This window comes from Cyphomyrmex costatus, unplaced genomic scaffold (genome assembly GCF_001594065.2).
Source record: "Cyphomyrmex costatus isolate MS0001 unplaced genomic scaffold, Ccosl1.0 scaffold26, whole genome shotgun sequence".
In the NCBI taxonomy this organism is placed as follows: Eukaryota; Metazoa; Arthropoda; class Insecta; order Hymenoptera; family Formicidae; genus Cyphomyrmex; species Cyphomyrmex costatus.
In genome coordinates, this window is record NW_017276692.1 from 1,461,475 (window position 1) to 1,479,904 (window position 18,430).

The window sequence follows — 18,430 nt, forward strand, 5'->3', positions numbered from 1 at the left end:
GCCATTTTTCTTAAAATTGACGTGATAACCAATTTTTGCCAACTGGGAAAATCATATCGAAAACTATTTACACTCGTGTAACTTAAAAAAAGTCTAATTTTGTTCTAGTGTAATCAGCACGCAGTTTGTTTAAACTTGTTAAAAAGTTACAGAATTACATAATACCACACACAAGTTCTTATTTGTGATAAATTATTATAAAGTAAATAATTTATTCATCTCAATAACATAAATCTATAAAAACGTTTAATTATACAGTCTGGTAACGATGTTTCGTCAAAAAATTGTATATTTCGAAAGAAAATTTATCACGAGGACACAAGCTAACGTACATTGATGGAAAACGATAACTATGAAGAAAGAAACTAGAAAAATAAGAGCGCATTGCTGTTGATGTAAACAACGAATGAATAATTGACTAATGTATGTTGTTTTAATTCATTTTATATAATTTTAATTTTATACTGAAGATGGTCATATTATTGACCGAAACGTTTATATAGATTTATGTTATTGAAAGAGATGAATAAATTATTTACTTTATAATAATTTATCACAAATAAGAACCTGTGTGTGGTATTATGCTTATTGTATGAAATTGTTTTTCGAATAGAACCACATTTTTAAGAGTTTTATATATTACACATTATACTTTAAAACCTGTCTCGACCGAAAATGATCTCCTTCGTTCATTAGTGTTGAATTAGTGTGAATTTTTCAGTATATTTTCACTTAACAATTATTATTTCATCATATAGCTAAAAATCGCAAAAGATGTAACTATTAAAGAATGCAATAATCTTCAAACATTTGTTAGTTAACGCTATTTACATTCTAAAAGTAAATTCTATTTGTTGAAAAAACTTTAATCACATTACTTTCATGCAATTTGTGTTCTTCAAAAAAATGCTGTCAAAGGACTCATTGTATTTCGCGAAGCAAATTTATTGTAAATGTCAAAATAAAACATAAGTAGTGAAATCTACTTTAACAATAAAAACAAAGAAACATTTCGATCGTTCTTTTCTTTCGAAAATCTTAATATAGAGTTGTATTAGCAACATGTTTTTTTAATAAAAGGTCATCTTAAGAATATATCTCTTGGCACTCGCATTTCTAACTTTCAAGATAAACTTATATCCCAGCGAAGACTCTATCATTACTGTAAACTATTCGCCACTGTAAAAAATGGGACATTTATTTGCTTTGCTTATTCTATCTATGGTAATTGTGAGTTTTGGAGACAAACTGAATTTTGTTCATAAATGGAAATATTGTGAATTTGAATGGGAAAATCAGCAACAAAAAGAAGATGCGATAAATTCTGGAACTTACAACCCTAGCAGATGCTTGTTCCACGGAGCGACTAAAGCAGAAGGTAGGTTGATAGTACACTATTAGAAAAAATTAAAATGATTTTGTACTGTGGGTTGGTTATCGGGAACAACAATAAACTCACGAATGAATAGAGTCTTGCTAGGTAATCTTCATTATAATATAACAAGGTTATATAAGTCCTGCTTGTCAGGATAGCTAAACAGCGACTAGCCGTGATGCTCGCAAGGATCGCGCGACGTTAGCGCGGTGGGGTCAATGCTTAATCAGGCACTATCTGATTTCCGATAGCTAATCTTCGCGGCTTCGAGGATCCGCGTGTCGATTATTTCTGCTACGGAAATTTCCGGTAGCGACAAGCTCTCGTAAGAAGCCTTTCGAACGTTCTTCTTAGAACGATAACTGACTTACATGGTACACACATACTAATAACGAAAATATACCTTCAGTACAAAAATATTTTTAGTATGCAATATAGCGTATGGTTATAATATTTAACTATTATGTGAACATATGAATTTATACGTTATATATATATTATAATATATAATATGTAATGTATATAATCCTATTATATATGTATATAATTCCAATGTTGTTAATGCAACGAATAGCGTTAATACTGCCATGAAATTCAAGAAATAAATATTCTTTAGTATCACACGTAATCGCTGTTTATAAATAAAATTCTTATAGATGGTAGAGTATTCGTCACTAACCCAAACATTGGTGGTCCTGGATCACCTGCTAGTTTGTCGATTGTAACAAATGAGACAGGACCAGGGGGTCCTCTTTTACGTCCATATCCAGATTGGAGTTGGCATAATAATAACAGTATGTGCAATGGTATTATAAACGTTTATAAACTGCATGTAAGTATTAATATCTTTTGTTTAAATGGATTTTTAACAAATCTAATATTTTTTAAATATAATAATGTAAGCCATCTTTTTAGGTGGTATAAGTTCAATTAAAAAAAAAAATAATTAATGTCAGTTTTAAACAGAAACATAGATCTATGTTTAATTAAAACTGGTATTAACTCATTTTTTTTAATTGGACTTTAAAAAAACGGCTTATATGTGTAACAAAATAATATATATTATAATATTAATCAACAGTCTATTATATATTACGCATACCCACATATTCTCTCAGCTTAATAATCATGAATGAAATTGAATTTTGACTTTCATCTTACATGTTAATTTTTTATCTTAATCTCCTGTTAGATTCAATGCAACCACATCTTTGTTATGGATAACGGCCAATCCCAAGAAACCGAACAAATTTGTGATCCAAAACTATTGATCTTTGATTTAAAAAATGATATGCTGGTTAAAACTATTTACATCCCACCTGATATTGCCAATAACAAAACAGGCTTTGGATTATTAATGAATCCTTTAGTTTATATTCCAAATAAAGAATGCACGCGCTTTCTGGATGAAATGATTGTAAGAGTGTCTTCTATTTTAATCACAATAGTACATATTTGTACGCAAATGTTATATAGTTACACGTTTACTTACATATATCTCGTATTTTACATATTTAAACATTCTGATAAACATATAAAAATACGTATAGGTATTTGTGGCTGATTCGATAGGTTTCGGTTTAGTAGTGTATGATTCGTCTACAGAGCGTATGTGCAGAGTCGAATCCGATTATATGAAACCGACTGATGCTAATTTCGTCATAGACGACCAAAATGTTACTTATGGAGGTGGTATCTTCAGTTTGACAATCATATGCGATGGCAAGTATTTGATTTTTAACATAATTGAATCTTATCGCGGATATTAAAATTTTTAATTTATATGATACTTACACCATTTCCATTTGTAAATTTTTTTGTTCCATGTTTATATACATTTATACCATTACAATCCATATTACACTTCGTTGCAAATAATCAAAAGTATTTTGCCATGGTGTTTATAATCTTATTTCTTTTTATAAATATTTTAGAACTTTATTATGCTCCCGTAGCAGGAAACGAAATATATAAAATAAAAATAAAGACGCTATTGGAATGTCCAAATAAAGAAAAGGCTAATAAACAAACTAAACTTGTTAAAGAATTATCGAGTCAAACAATAGATATCTCATCAACGGAACATTACATATTTTACTCTGATAGTCGAACAAATTCTATTGTAGGCACAAGCTCTTGTACGAAATCTAATAACAACATAGTAAGATATCTAAATGCAATTATTCTTTATATATTAATCACTGGGAAATAATTTCGAATTTTCTTAACTATGATATTAACATAATTTTACATTTATATGTAATAGTTATTGGTATAATTTTATGGTTGTAAAATAAAACTGTATAATAATTTTCAGGTAATACTCGCGCAAGACGATGAAAAATTACAAGTTATGAGTACAACGAAAATTATATCTTACTGGGATCAACTAATAGGCCTATCAAATAGATTTCAGAAATATGCTACTGACACGTATAATCTAAGTGACATAAATTTCCACTATTTTGAAATGGAATTAGCTAAAATACTGGAGGAAATGGATTAACGCTATTATCTTTGTTCATATTTTTTAACATATTTTAATATAATATTATATACGTAAGATTTCAGTTTATATACATATATATGGGGCGTTCTCTTTTTAAATCGGCCACCTCCCTGCCTAAAAAAATTTCAATTCTTGAGATAAAATTCTTTAAAAGGGCTTAAAACTTTGCTTTTGAAATATCTATTTTTCGATACCGTATGGCGTTTTTGAAAATTCAAAATGGCGGACCTAAAATGGCGACTGGAATGAAAAAAGACATTGGAAAAATTAACGATATTGTAAATAAATGTTCACGATATCTGGAGAAAAGGTTTAGGCTGCTAATCTTGAAAAGAAACGTATATGGAAAACTAAGAAATGACTATAACATAGGTAACTTATACTATTGTATTTCCCTTATAGTTTTATATATACGTTTCTTTTCAAAAATAAATGCCGCGATCATGTTCGTGTGTATGATAAGGCTTTTTACTTGAGTCCCCTTGCCTCCCACGTGTATTTGCGCGCGCGTTTGTGTGTGTGAGAGTGCGGCGATCGCGAACACGTGTGACTATGTGGATGTGAATATACTATAAAATTTATTTTTAATTTTTTATCCTTTACTGTCTTCCTTGTAATTACAATAGTGTTCCATTTAAATCGTTGGAATACCTTTTGATTAATACATTATTTTCGCGCCCGCAAGTATAAATGTATAATTCTTGTGGAAGAGGTCGCGCAGCTTCAAATCACTTATTAAGTCTTCTTCTTATCTTCTCACGATCAGTTCCTTTAAATAAAAAATCCTTATGTTTTTCTTGAAAGGTTTTCTAGTACAATTAAAAAGAATTTCGGGTGTTAATGTTGCGTCCTATGGCTTAGCAACAAGACTTGCTGTATATACTTTTTTAAACGTAGTACCGATCGCATCATGACCTTTTACCATGCGCAGTGGCATTATAATATCACTCTGCTTCAACATTAAAATCTTCATGATGAACTAAATTAGCAATTTGAAATTTATTTTTAAAGTACTGTTTCGCCCCAACAGTCATGTATATTTTTTAAAATTCATGTATATTTTTTAAGATTTTTGACGTCTTTTCAGGATTAATATACATACCTGTTTTTAAATTCAACTATAAAAAAATCTGAACATTTATAAATACCTACTGTGAAAGAAAAATTTTTGGTAACTATATAATTACATATCATACAACATACTTTATCCCATAGATCTTTCTAAGAACGTTCTCAGGACGTTCATTAGACTATCGAAGATTTTTACTATATAGGATGTTATCATAACTGTTATTAATATTTAGTATAGTATGAGCGGGCTCAGGAATAATACGGAATGTCACGAAAAACTCTTTTTTCTTTGCCTGGCAAACGAAAAAGTCGCAATAGATAAACGACATTTTCTGACAACTCATGTAATAGCCATATCCCTTCCTTATGAATCTTTCCCATGGCATGCAAGCGTTTTGAGACGGCCTTTGGAGTAACATTTAACGCTTTCGACAACTCTAAAAGCGTTTCAGCTGGATTCTCATTAAGCAATTCTTGTAACTCGACATCCTCAAATTTTTTCGGCTGTCCTAGACGTTCTTTGTCTGTCACATTAAAATCACCATTTCGAAAGCGTTCAAACTAAACACTACATGTTCCTTCCGATGGAGTTTCATCACCATCATACACTTCGAATAATTTAGCGAAGCGCTTCAGCTGCGGTTCTCTTGAAATAGTGAAGAAGCACATGTCGGAAAAAAAGCTTATCGCGATTCATTTTTAATCGATTGGATAATCTCTTTTGCGTCGAGAAATCTAACCTGTGAGGATTGAATCACTTTCAGCAATGTCTAAACTATAAAAGACATACGACTTCATCATCGAAACTCGCCAGCGTAGGAGTCAGCACTCTCTATAGCAGCGAGCGGCAGGAATTAAGTTGAACATCTAATATATTGATATATGATGTAATCAAGAAATATTGCGACAAGCACTTTAAATGTGCGTACATGTATCATTCGGTTTAACTGTTAATAAAGAAAAGTTTTAGTAAGCAATTACATCTTTCTTGTCTGACCTTATACACATCTATGAAGATAACAAATACTTTATTTTCGTTCGTAATGGCTTCACTGATAAGATAATATAGGTACTACATGTTATTATGTACACACAATAAATATAATATTTCGTAATAATACCAATACCAATAAAAGCCTCTTAATGAGACTATAATTATGAATATACGTAGGTTATATAAAGAAATTTTTGAAAATATTTTCACATATGTCGTATAAAAAAGACGTAAGTAACAAGTAATTCTTGTCGCATTTGTATTTGCAATATATGTGTCTAATGTTGCAGTTCACAATTATATATTTTATTATATAACTTATTTTACTGTAAAAAAAAAAAAACCGTCTGTGTACAAAATTCCCTTGTGATATTTTACACAATAAATTTATTTACAGTACTTTCAAGATACTTATTAGCATCAATAGTATTAAATTGCTATTCAATTTAATTTGTGATATTGCGTACACTTTATTCAATTAAAGAGTGTGTTTCCAAGACTACAAATAACACTAAGGAAAATCATATTGCGTAAATGTGAATAGTCATGTCCGATATATTTATTGAAGCAAAATTTTGAGAAATATGGCGTTGGAAGGGTTAAAAAAACCCCTTTGATACCATTTTTCTCAAAATTGTGACGTGATAACCAATTTTTGCCAACGCGGAAAAACATGTCGAAAAGGACTATTCACACTCGTATAACAAAAAAATGTCTAATTTTGTTACAGTGTAATCGGCACACAGATTGTTTAAACTTGTTAAGAATTTACACAATATATTATTAAAACCCGTCATGACCGAAAATGATCTTCGTTCATTTGTGTTAAATTAGTGTGAATTTTTCAGTCTATTTTCACTTAACAATTATTCATCATAGTAAGCGATTTTATATAGCTAAAAAATCGCAAAAACATGTAACTATTAAAGAATGCAATAATCTTCAAACATTTGTTAGTTAACGCAACTTACATTCAACAAGTAAATTCTATTATATAATATATCTAATTCTATTATATTATCATATATAAATTCTATTATATAAAAATTCTATTCTATTACATAAAAATTAAGTCATATTTTTGAATTCTATTTGTTGAAAAAACTTTAATCACACATTACTTTCAAGCAATTTGTGTCCTCCAAAAAAATGCTGTTGAAGGACTCATTGTATTTCACGAAGCAAATTTATTGTAAACGTCAAAATGCATGCAACATAAGTAGTGAAATCTATTTTAACAATAAAAACCAGTGAACAATAAAAACAAAGAAACATTTACATCGTTCTTTTCTTCCGAAAATCTTAATACAGAGTTGTATTAGCAACATTTTAATAAATATTTTTTATTAAAAGGACATCTTTAGAATATTTCTCTTGGCACCCGCATTTCTAACTTCCAAGATAAAATATCCCAGCGAAGACTCTTACTCTGTACCCTGAGCAGCACATTATTACTGTGAACTATTCGCCACTGTAAAAAATGGGAAATTTATTTGCTTTACTTATACTATCCATGGTAATTGTGAGTTTTGGAGACAAACTGAATGTTGTTCATAAATGGAAATATTGTGAATTTGAATGGGAAAATCAGCAGCAAAAAGAAGATGCGATAAATTCTGGAACTTACAACCCTAGCAGATGCTTGTTCCTCGGAACGACTAAAGCAGAAGGTAGGTTAATTGATAGTACACTATTAGAAAAAATTAAAATGATTTTGTACTGTGGGTTGGTTATCGGGAACAATAATAAACTCACGAATGAATAGAGTCTTGCTAGGTAATCTTCATTATAATATAACAAAGTTATAATATAAGTCCTGCTTGTCAGGATAGCTAAACAGCGACTAGTCGTGATGCTCGCAAGGATCGCGCGACGTTAGCGCGGTGGGATCAATGCCCTTTTGCTTAATGAGGCACTATCTGATGATTTCCGATAGCTAATCTTTGCGGCTTCGGGGATCCGCGTCGGTTATTTCTGCTACGGAAATTTCCGGTAGCGACAAGCTCGCGTAAGAAGCCTTTCGAACGTTCTTCTTAGAACGATAACTGACTTATCCATACTAATAACGAAAATAAGCCTTCAGTACAAAAATATTTTTAGTATGCAATAGCATATAGTTATAACATTTAACAATTATATGAACACATATTATGAATTTATACGTTATGTATATATTATAATACATAATATATAATGTATATAATCTGTACTCCAATGTTATTAATGCAGGGAATAGCATTACTACTGTTATAAAATTCAAGAAATAAATATTTTTTAGTAACACACGTAATCGCTGTTCATAAATAAAATTCTTATAGATGGTAGAATATTCGTCACTACCGCAAAAGTAGGTGGTCCTGGATCACCTGCTAGTTTGTCGATTGTAACAAATGAGACAGGACCAGGGGGTCCTCTTTTACGTCCATATCCAGATTGGAGTTGGCATAATAATAACAGTATGTGCAATGGTATTATAAACGTTTATAAACTGCATGTAAGTGTTAATATCTTTAGTTCGAAAAGATTTTTAACAAATCTAATATCTCTTAAATTTTTAATGATATAAGCCATTTCTTTAAGTGGTATATGTTCAATTAAAAAGAAAAATAATTAATTCCAGTTTTAAACAAAAACATAGATCTATGTTTAATTAAAACTAGCATTAACTCATTTTTTTAAAATGGACGTATACCGCTTTAAAAAAGCGGCTTATACATGTAACGATATAATATATATAATACTATTAATCACAATCAATAGTCTAATATATATATATTACGCACACCCATATATTCTCTCAACAGTCAGCTTAATAATCATGAATGAAATTGAATTCTGACTTTCATTTTACATGTTTATTTTTTATCTTAATCTCTTGTTAGATTCAATGCAACCACATCTTCGTTATGGATAACGGCCAATCCAGAGAAACCGAACAAATTTGTGATCCAAAGCTACTGGTCTTTGATTTAAAAAATGATATGCTGGTTAAAACTATTTACATCCCACCTAATATTGCGAATAACAAAACAGGCTTTGGATTATTAATAGACCCTTTAGTTTATGTTCCAAATAAAGAGTGCACGCGCTTTCTGGATGAAATGATTGTAAGTGTGTCTTCTATTTTAATCACAATAGTACATATTCGTACGCAAATGTTATTTAGTTACACGTTTATTTACATATCTCGTATATTTAAACATTCTGATAAACTTTTAAAAATACGTATAGGTATTTGTGGCTGATTCGATAGGTTTCGGTTTAGTAGTGTATGATTCGTCTACAGAGCGTATGTGCAGAGTCGAATCCGATTATATGAAACCGACTGATGCTAATTTCGTCATAGACGACCAAAATGTTACTTATGTACGCGGTATCAACAGTTTGACAATCATATGCGATGGCAAGTATTTGATTTTTAACATAATGAATATTATTTTAATTGTAAAATTGAATCTTATCGCGAATATTAAAATTATGTACTTATATGTTAAACTGATGCTTACACTATTTTCATTTGTAAATTCCTTTTTTTTCAATATTTATATACATTTATACGATTGAATCCATATTACACTTTGTTGCAAATAATCAAAAACAATTGGCCATGATGTTTGTAATCTTATTTCTTTTTATAAATTTTTTAGAACTTTATTATGCTCCCGTAGCAGGAAACGAAATATATAAAATAAAAATAAAGACGCTATTGGAATGTCCAAGTAGAGAAAAGGCTAATAAACAAACTAAACTTATTAAAGAATTATCTAGTCAAACAACAGATATTTCATCAAAGGAACATTACATATTTTACAATGATGTTCGAACAAATTCTATTCTAGGCACAAACTCTTGTGCGAAATCTAATAACAACACAGTGAGATATCTAAATACAATTATTCTTTACATACTTATTAATCGTGTGCAAATAATTCCGAATTTTCTTAACTGCATGTTATATTAACATAATTTTATATTTATACGTAATTGTTATTGGTATAATTTTATGGTTGTAAAATAAAACTGTATAATAATTTTCAGATAGTACTCGCGCAAGACGATGAAAAATTGCAAGTTATAGGTTCAATGGAAATTATATCTTACTGGGATCAACTAATAGGCCTATCAATTAGATTTCAGAAATATGCTACCGATACGTATAATCTAAGTGACATAAATTTCCGCTATTTTGAAATGGATTTAGCTGCAATATTGCAGGAAATGGATTAACGCTATTAACTTTGTGCTTGTTCATATTTTAACATATTTTAATATAATATTATTATATATACGTAAGATTTCAGTATATATATATATATATATATATTGAGATAAAATTCTTCATGGAATGAAAAAAGACATTGGAAAAATTAATGATATCGTAAATAAACGTGCACGATATATGATGAAGAAGTCTGGGCTGCTATACTTGAAAAGAAACGTATACGTAAAACTTCTAGAAAATGACTATAATAATGTAACGTATCCTATTGTATTTTTCCCTAGTTTTACATATACGTTTCTTTTCAAGATTAAGGGCCCTAACCATGTGCGTGCGTATGACAATTTTCATCCCATTGGGATGTTTAAGTTATGTGAGTCCCCTTGCCTCTCACGTGTATGCTCGATTGCTCGCGTGCGTTTGTGGGTGTGTGTGCGCTAGCGCGATTATGTGAATGAATGTACAATAGCATTTATTTTTAATTTTTTATTCTGTACTTTCTTCCCCATAACTACAATAGTGTTCCATTTACATCGTTGCGAATACCTTTTGATTAATACTTTATTTTCGCCCCCAAAATATAAATCTATAATTCTTGTAGAACAGGCTGCGCAGCTTCAAATCTCTTATTAAGTTTTCTTCTTATCTTCTCACGATCAGTTTTTTTTTAAATAAAAAATCCTTATACTCTTGAAAGGTTTTCTAGCACAATTGAAAAGAATTTCGGGTGTTAATATTGCGTCCTGTGGCTTAGCAACAAGACTTGCTCTATATACTTCTCTTTTAAACGTAGCACCGATGACATCATAACCTTTTACCATGCGCAGTGGCACTATAATGTCACTTTGCTTGAACATTAAAATCTTATTTATGATGAAGTAAGTTAGCAATTTTTGAAATTTATTTTTAAAGTGCTGTATCGCTCCATCAGTAATGTACATTATTTAAGATTCACGTATATTTTTTAATATTTTTAATACATCTTTTGAGCATTAATTTACAAACCTTTTAAATTCAACTTTAAAAAATTCTGATTATTTGTAAATACCTACTGTGAAAGAAAAATTTTTGGTAACTATAATTACATACTATACGACATACTTTATCCTATAGATCTTCCTAAGTACGTTCTCAAGACATTCTTTAAATTTAGACTATCTCTTGAAGATTTCTCTATATAGGATGTTATCATAATTGTTATTACTACTTAGTATCGTATGAGCGAGCTCATACAATACAAAGTATTATTATTAATACAAAGAAACTTCAACGAATTATCGAAAGAGCGGCAACTGTGCTGATTATTACAAAATGTGTGCATTTCATTTCTCTATTCCTTATATGTAACGTACCACATTAATTATATATTTAGATTTTAATCTGAGAAAAAAATTCAAGGATTTTTATTTCACAATAGAAAAATTAAAAAAAATATATGTGACATAAACAAAATGCAGTCAAATTTTTGAATAATAAATGGTTTTGACACGGTTTATAGATACACAGATATTCGGACATCAATACTGATACTTATATATGTATTAAGTGTACAAAAAAGTTCTAAGCTTTTTTTGTCAAATCTATGTAATAATCGTATGTAATCGTACGGAAATGGCTTGCTGCGTAACCAGCGTAACGCCAAACTGTTCTGCAATCTCCTTTTCAGTTTGCGCAGAGTTTATATCCAGCAGTGCTTGCAATTCGTCCGTTTCAATCTTTTCAGGGCGTCCAGCACGCGATTAGTCTTTAAGACTGAAATCTCCTTGGCGAAACTTTTGATACCATCTTTTACATGTAGCATGACTTACAGCGTTCTCTCCATATGCAGCACAAATCATTGCAGTGGCTTCAGCAGCATTTTTCTTCAGATGAAACGCGAAGTGGATGGAAAATCGAATATGTTCTTTTGTTATTGCCATCGTGAACACTACTGATTTTTGAGGTTATGTGCATCAAACGCTAAAGCGTATGACATTTTAAAAGGCCAAATGTTAACGCTTTAAAACCGCAAAAGGGCAGGAAGATGTATAAAATTTATATTGTTATTTCGGTTGTATGAAATCTAAAGCTCAGAACTTTTTTGTACACCTAGTATATATATTTTTTTGGCTTCGAGAAATAAAAAGAATATAATATATAGGATATAATATAATAAATATTGATATATAAGATACAATCAAGAAATGTTGCGACAAGCACTTCGAATGTGCGTACCTGTATATCATTCGGTTTAACTGTTAATAAAGAAGTTATAGTAAGCAATTACATCTTTTTTTGTCTGACCTTATACAGGCCTATAAAGATAATGAATACTTTATTTTCCATTCCTGATGGTTTCATTGATAAGATAATTTTCTATTTATATAGTATATATTATTAATGATTAATACGTTAAACAGGGCGAATAATTATATATTATTATACACACGCAGTCATTGTTATATAACTGTTATATTTGATAGAACAATTTTATCATTTTAAAAGAAAATATTAATTTTAAGATGTTACTTGCTCAATATTAAGAAAAATTTCAATGTGTAAGTTCAATGACAGTTTCAAGCCATTGGGATATGCTAACATGCATATCAGATACACTAAATTTAAAAGAAATAAACTTTCGCCATTTTGATATGGAATTATCAGAAATACTAAAAGAGATGAATCACACAAAGTGAATAAATTAGTATAAAAACTATGGAAAACTACAGTTCTTTTCTAAACAACAAAATCCGTGCAGATCTATATGTTATTAATAAAAAACGAAATTATATCTTTTTCTTACTTTATACTATACATCTACAGGCCCGGCGTATGGAATTGTGAACTACACTTAAAATTTGACTTAACGGAAATCCACACTTAAGAAATAAAAAAATTGGTTTAAAAATAAAATATGCAAAAGTGACTAAACAACTTGGCTGTAGGGGACACTGGTCAAAAGAAACGCATATGCGTTTTAAGACATACATAAAAAGCGTCATAAATAAAAGCGTAAGGAAGAGATTAGAAGTGTGTGATTAATTAGAATATAGTAATGTATAATTATGTTACGTCCCGTCCTCTCTACTACATATCCATAAGGATACAGCGAAGGATATAGACAGTAACTTGAAATGAGTAAATTCATTAACAGAAATCAACGAAGTAAATTTTACAATTGCAAATGACATTAAGATTAAAAAAAAACAAATAATAAAAATCATCACTTTGTTGTCTGATCACAGACAGTCACTTATTTACAGGAAATGGAAGAGTTACTTTTACAGTTACTTTTTATAACAATGTGGTATCAACGTTGCAATTTTTTATGACTATAATGATAACTAACTAAACGCTTAAGAGGTCAAAATAATTTCAGCCTCTTAAGCGTTTAGTTACTTATCATTACAGTCATAAAAAATTGCGACATTGCAACAACATAATTAACAAATACATCATTTTCATTCCTAATGTCTTCACTAATGTCAATAATACCAATGTAAAAGACTTTTAATGAGACTATAATTATGACTATACGTAGGTTATATAATGAAATTTTTGAAAATATTTTCACATATGTCGTATAAAAAAGATGTAAATAACAAATAATTCTTGTTGCATTTACATTTGTAATATATGTGTCTGTTGGTGCAGTTCATAATTATATAATTTATTATATTACTTATTTTACTATAAAACGCCTGCACAAAATTCCTCATCTTGTGATATTTTACACAACAAACTTATTTACAATACTTTCAAGATACTTATTAGCATCAGTAGTATCAAATTGCTAATCAATTCAATTTGTGATATTGCGTACTCTTTATTCAATTTAAGAGTGTGTTTCCAAAACGACAAATAACAAAATGAGGAATATCATTTTGCATAAATGTGAATAGTCATGTCCGATATATTTATTAATGTAAAATTTTGTGAAATATGGCGTTGGAAAGGTTAAAAATCTCCTTTGATGCCATTTTTCTACAAATTGTGACGTGATAACCAATTTTTGCCAACTCGAAAAATCATGTCGAAAATGACTATTCACTTACGTGTAACAAAAAATGGTCTAATTTTGTTCCAGTGCAATCAGCACACAGTTTATTTAAACTTGTTAAAAATTTACACAATATATTATTAAAAAATATTATATTACCCGTCTTGACCGAAAATGTTCTTCGTTCATTTGTGTTAAATTTGTGTGAATTTTTCAGTCTATTTTTGCTTAACACAATTATTATTTCATCATAGTAAGCGATTTCATATAGCTAAAAATCGCAAAAAGATAAAGAATGCAATAATCATCAAACATTTGTTAATTAACGTAACTTACATTCTACAAGTAAATTCTATTTGTTGAAAAAACTTTAATCACAATACTTTCATGCAATTTGTGTCCTCCAAAAAATACTGTAAAAGAACTCATTGTATTTTGCGAAGCAAATTTATTGTAAACGTCAAAATGTGTGAAACATAAGTAGTGAAATCTATTTTATCAATATAAACCCATAAACAATAAAAACAAAGAAACATTTAGATCGTTTTTTTTCTTTCGAAAATCTTAATACAAAGTTGTATTAGCAACATTTTAATAAATGTTTTTTATTAAAAGGACATTTTTGGAATATTTCTCTTGGGACTCGCATTTCTAATTTTCAAGATAAACTTATATCCCAGCGAAGACTCTTATTTTATACCCTGCGCAGCATTACTGTAAACTGTTCGCCTCTGTAAAAAATGGGACATTTATTAGCTTTGTTAATTCTATGGATGGCAATTATGAGCTTTGGTGTTAAACTGAATGTTGTTCATAAATGGAAATATTGTGAATTCGAATGGGAAAATCAGCAACAAAAAGAAGACGCGATAAATTCTGGAACTTACAACACTAGCAGATGCATGTTAGGCGGAGTGAGTAAAGCAGAAGGTAAGTTGATAACAGACTATTAGAAAAAATTAAAATAATTTTTTACAAAAATATTTTTAGTATGCAATAGCGTATGATTATAATATTTAACTATTAGATGAACATATTACGAATTTATGCGTTATGTATATATTATAATATATAATATGTAATGTATATAATCTATACTCCAATGCTGTTAATACAGCGAATAGCATTACTACTGCCATGAAATTCAAGAAATATTTTTAAGTAGCACACGTAATCGCTGTTTATAAATAAAAAATTCTTATAGATGGTCGAATATTCATGAGTACCCCAAAAATAGATGGTCCTGGAACACCTGTTAGTTTGACGATTGTAACAAATGAGACAGGATCAGGAGGTCCACTTTTACGTCCATATCCAGATTGGAGTTGGTATAATAATAACAGTATGTGCAATGGTATTATAAACGTTTATAAACTGCATGTAAGTGTTAATATCTTTTGTTCAAATAGATTTTTAACAAATCTAATATTTTTTATATATAATAATATAAGCATAGGCGTCCACAGGGGAGGGCAAGAAGGGGCATTTGCCACCTCCTGGGCGACAGGCGCGCGCGCGCCGAAAAGCGTGTGCTGAGATCTTAACGCGCCTTTTCACGTTGACACTTTGCTCATTTTTAGCGTCAAAATAAATCGCTTAATCAAATAATCGACGATTTATAGTCATTGATATTATTCTTCCGATTTTAAACGGAGCCGTTACATAAATACTCAATTTCGCAGAGACAACACTTTGGATATGTAAGATTATTGTTTGTCTTTTTTTTTCAACTGTTTGTCTGGTCTCAGATATGCTCACAAAATATCAATATGGATCCGAAAATAGATTTCGTTTTAAATGCCTACTGTCTTTGCGGAAACTCGAATTGGCTGTGTATTCCATCATATAATTATGATGTAATCATTCTATATACATACATGAATATTACATGAAATATGTAAAGTTTATGAAAAATATGCATTCTATGCAGATAATATGTTTGATTTATGCAAAATATGCATTTTATGCAAAATATTCAGTTAAATCTTTTTGCATAAATATCCGCAGTCTAAAAATTATATATATGTAATATGAATTATTATTAAAATTACTATTATTATTATATCTTGTATCATGCGCCCCCTCTTGGAAAAAATCCTGTGGATGCCCATGAATATAAGCCATTTTATTAAGTGATATATGTATGTTCAATTAAAAAGAAAAATAATTAATGCCAGTTATAAACAGAAACCTAGTTCTATGTTTAATTAAAACTAGCATTAACTCATTTTTTTAAATTGGACGTATACCGCTTAAAAAAACGTCTTATATATGTAACGATATAACATAGATAATAATATTAATCAACAATCAACAGTCTAATATATATTACGCACACCCACATGTTCTCTCAACATTCAGCTTGATAATCATGCATGAAATTAAATTTTGACTTTCATCTTACATGTTAATTTTTTATTGTAATCTCTTGTTAGATTGAGTGCAACCACATCTTTGTTCTGGATAACGGCCAATCCACAGAAACCGAACAAATTTGTGATCCAAAGTTATTGATCTTTGATTTAAAAAATGATATGCTTGTTAAAACTATTTACATCCCACCTTATATTGCCTATAACAAAACAGGATTTGGATTATTAGTGGATCCTTTAGTTTATATTCCAAATAAAGAATGCACGCGCTTTCTGGATGAAATGATTGTAAGTGCATCTTCTATTTTAATCACAATAGTACATATTCGTACGCAAATGTTATTTAGTTACACGTTTATTTACATATCTCGTATATTTAAACATTCTGATAAACATAAAAATACGTATAGGTATTTGTGGCTGATACGGTAGGTTTCGGTTTAGTAGTGTATGATTCGTCTACAGAGCGTATGTGCAGAGTCGAATCCGATTATATGAAACCGACTGATGCTAATTTCGTCATAGACGATCAAAATGTTACTTATGTAGGTGGTATTTTCAGTTTGACAATCATATGCGATGGCAAGTATTTGATTTTCAACATTTGAATATTTTTTTAATTGTAAAATTGAATCTTATCACGGATATTAAAATTTTTAATTTATATGTTAAACTGATGCCTACACCATTTTCATTTGTAAATTCCTTTTTTTGTTCAATATTGATTTACATTTATACGATTGAAATTCATATTACACTTTGTTGCAAATAATCAACAGCATTTTGACATGATGTTTATAATCTTATTTCTTTTTATATATTTTTTAGAACTTTATTATGCTCCCATAGCAGGAAACGAAATATATAAAATAAAAATAAAGACGCTATTGGAATGTCCAAGTAGAGAAAAGGCTAATAAACAAACTAAACTTGTTAAAGAATTATCGAGTCAAACATTAGATATCTCATCAACGAAGCATTACATATTTTACTCTGATAGTCGAACAAATTCTATTGTAGGCACAAACTCTTGTACGAAATCTAATAACAACACAGTAAGATATCTAAATGCAATTATTCTTTACATATTAATCGCTGGGAAATAATTTCGAATTTTCTTAACTATGATATTAACATTATTTTACATTTAAACGTAATAATTATTGGTATAATTTTATGGTTTTAAAATAAAACTGTATAATAATTTTCAGATTATCCTCTCGCAAGACGATGAAAAATTACAAGTTATAAGTTCAATGGAAATTATATCTTATTGGAATCAATTAATAGGCCTATCAAATAGATATCAGAAATATGCTACCGATACGTATAATCTAAGTGACATAAATTTCCACTATTTTGAAATGGATTTAGCTGCAATATTGCAGGAAATGGATTAATGCTATTAACTTTGTGCTTGTTCATATTTTAACATATTTTAATATAATATTATTATATATACGTAAGATTTCAGTATATATATATATATATATATATATATGTATGGGGCATTCTCTGTTTAAATCGATCACCTCTAACTGCCCAAAATTTCAATTTTTGAGATAAAATTCTTCATGGAATGAAAAAAGACTTTGGAAAAATTAATGATATCGTAAATAAACGTGCACGATATATGATGAAGAAGTCTGGGCTACTATACTTGAAAAGAAACGTATACGTAAAACTTCTAGAAAATGACTATAATAATGTAACGTATCCTATTGTATTTTTCCCTAGTTTTACATATACGTTTCTTTTCAAGATTAAGGGCCCTAACCATGTGCGTGCGTATGACAATTTTCATCCCATTGGGATGTTTAAGTTATGTGAGTCCCCTTGCCTCTCACGTGTATGCTCGATTGCTCGCGTGCGTTTGTGGGTGTGTGTGCGCTAGCGCGATTATGTGAATGA

General features: G+C 29.6%; 3 protein-coding genes across 3 annotated transcripts; all 3 read left to right on the forward strand.

Moving 5' to 3' along the window:
* Positions 1–1,113: 1,113 nt before the first annotated feature.
* On the forward strand, positions 1,114–4,906 carry LOC108774561 (major royal jelly protein 1). The gene is made up of 6 exons (XM_018540698.1): positions 1,114–1,378; positions 2,032–2,207; positions 2,568–2,792; positions 2,926–3,097; positions 3,310–3,536; positions 3,693–4,906. The coding sequence occupies exons 1-6, from the start codon at positions 1,189–1,191 to the stop codon at positions 3,879–3,881; spliced, it is 1,179 nt and encodes a 392-aa protein (XP_018396200.1). The 5' UTR covers positions 1,114–1,188; the 3' UTR covers positions 3,882–4,906.
* A 2,523-nt stretch (positions 4,907–7,429) lies between these two features.
* On the forward strand, positions 7,430–10,176 carry LOC108774536 (major royal jelly protein 1-like). Its single transcript, XM_018540671.1, has 6 exons — positions 7,430–7,619; positions 8,268–8,443; positions 8,832–9,056; positions 9,181–9,352; positions 9,597–9,823; positions 9,988–10,176. Exons 1-6 carry the CDS (start codon positions 7,430–7,432, stop codon positions 10,174–10,176), a joined length of 1,179 nt encoding a protein of 392 aa, XP_018396173.1.
* A 4,711-nt stretch (positions 10,177–14,887) lies between these two features.
* On the forward strand, positions 14,888–17,919 carry LOC108774537 (major royal jelly protein 1-like). Its single transcript, XM_018540672.1, has 6 exons — positions 14,888–15,077; positions 15,352–15,527; positions 16,583–16,807; positions 16,930–17,101; positions 17,348–17,574; positions 17,731–17,919. Exons 1-6 carry the CDS (start codon positions 14,888–14,890, stop codon positions 17,917–17,919), a joined length of 1,179 nt encoding a protein of 392 aa, XP_018396174.1.
* Positions 17,920–18,430: the final 511 nt, after the last annotated feature.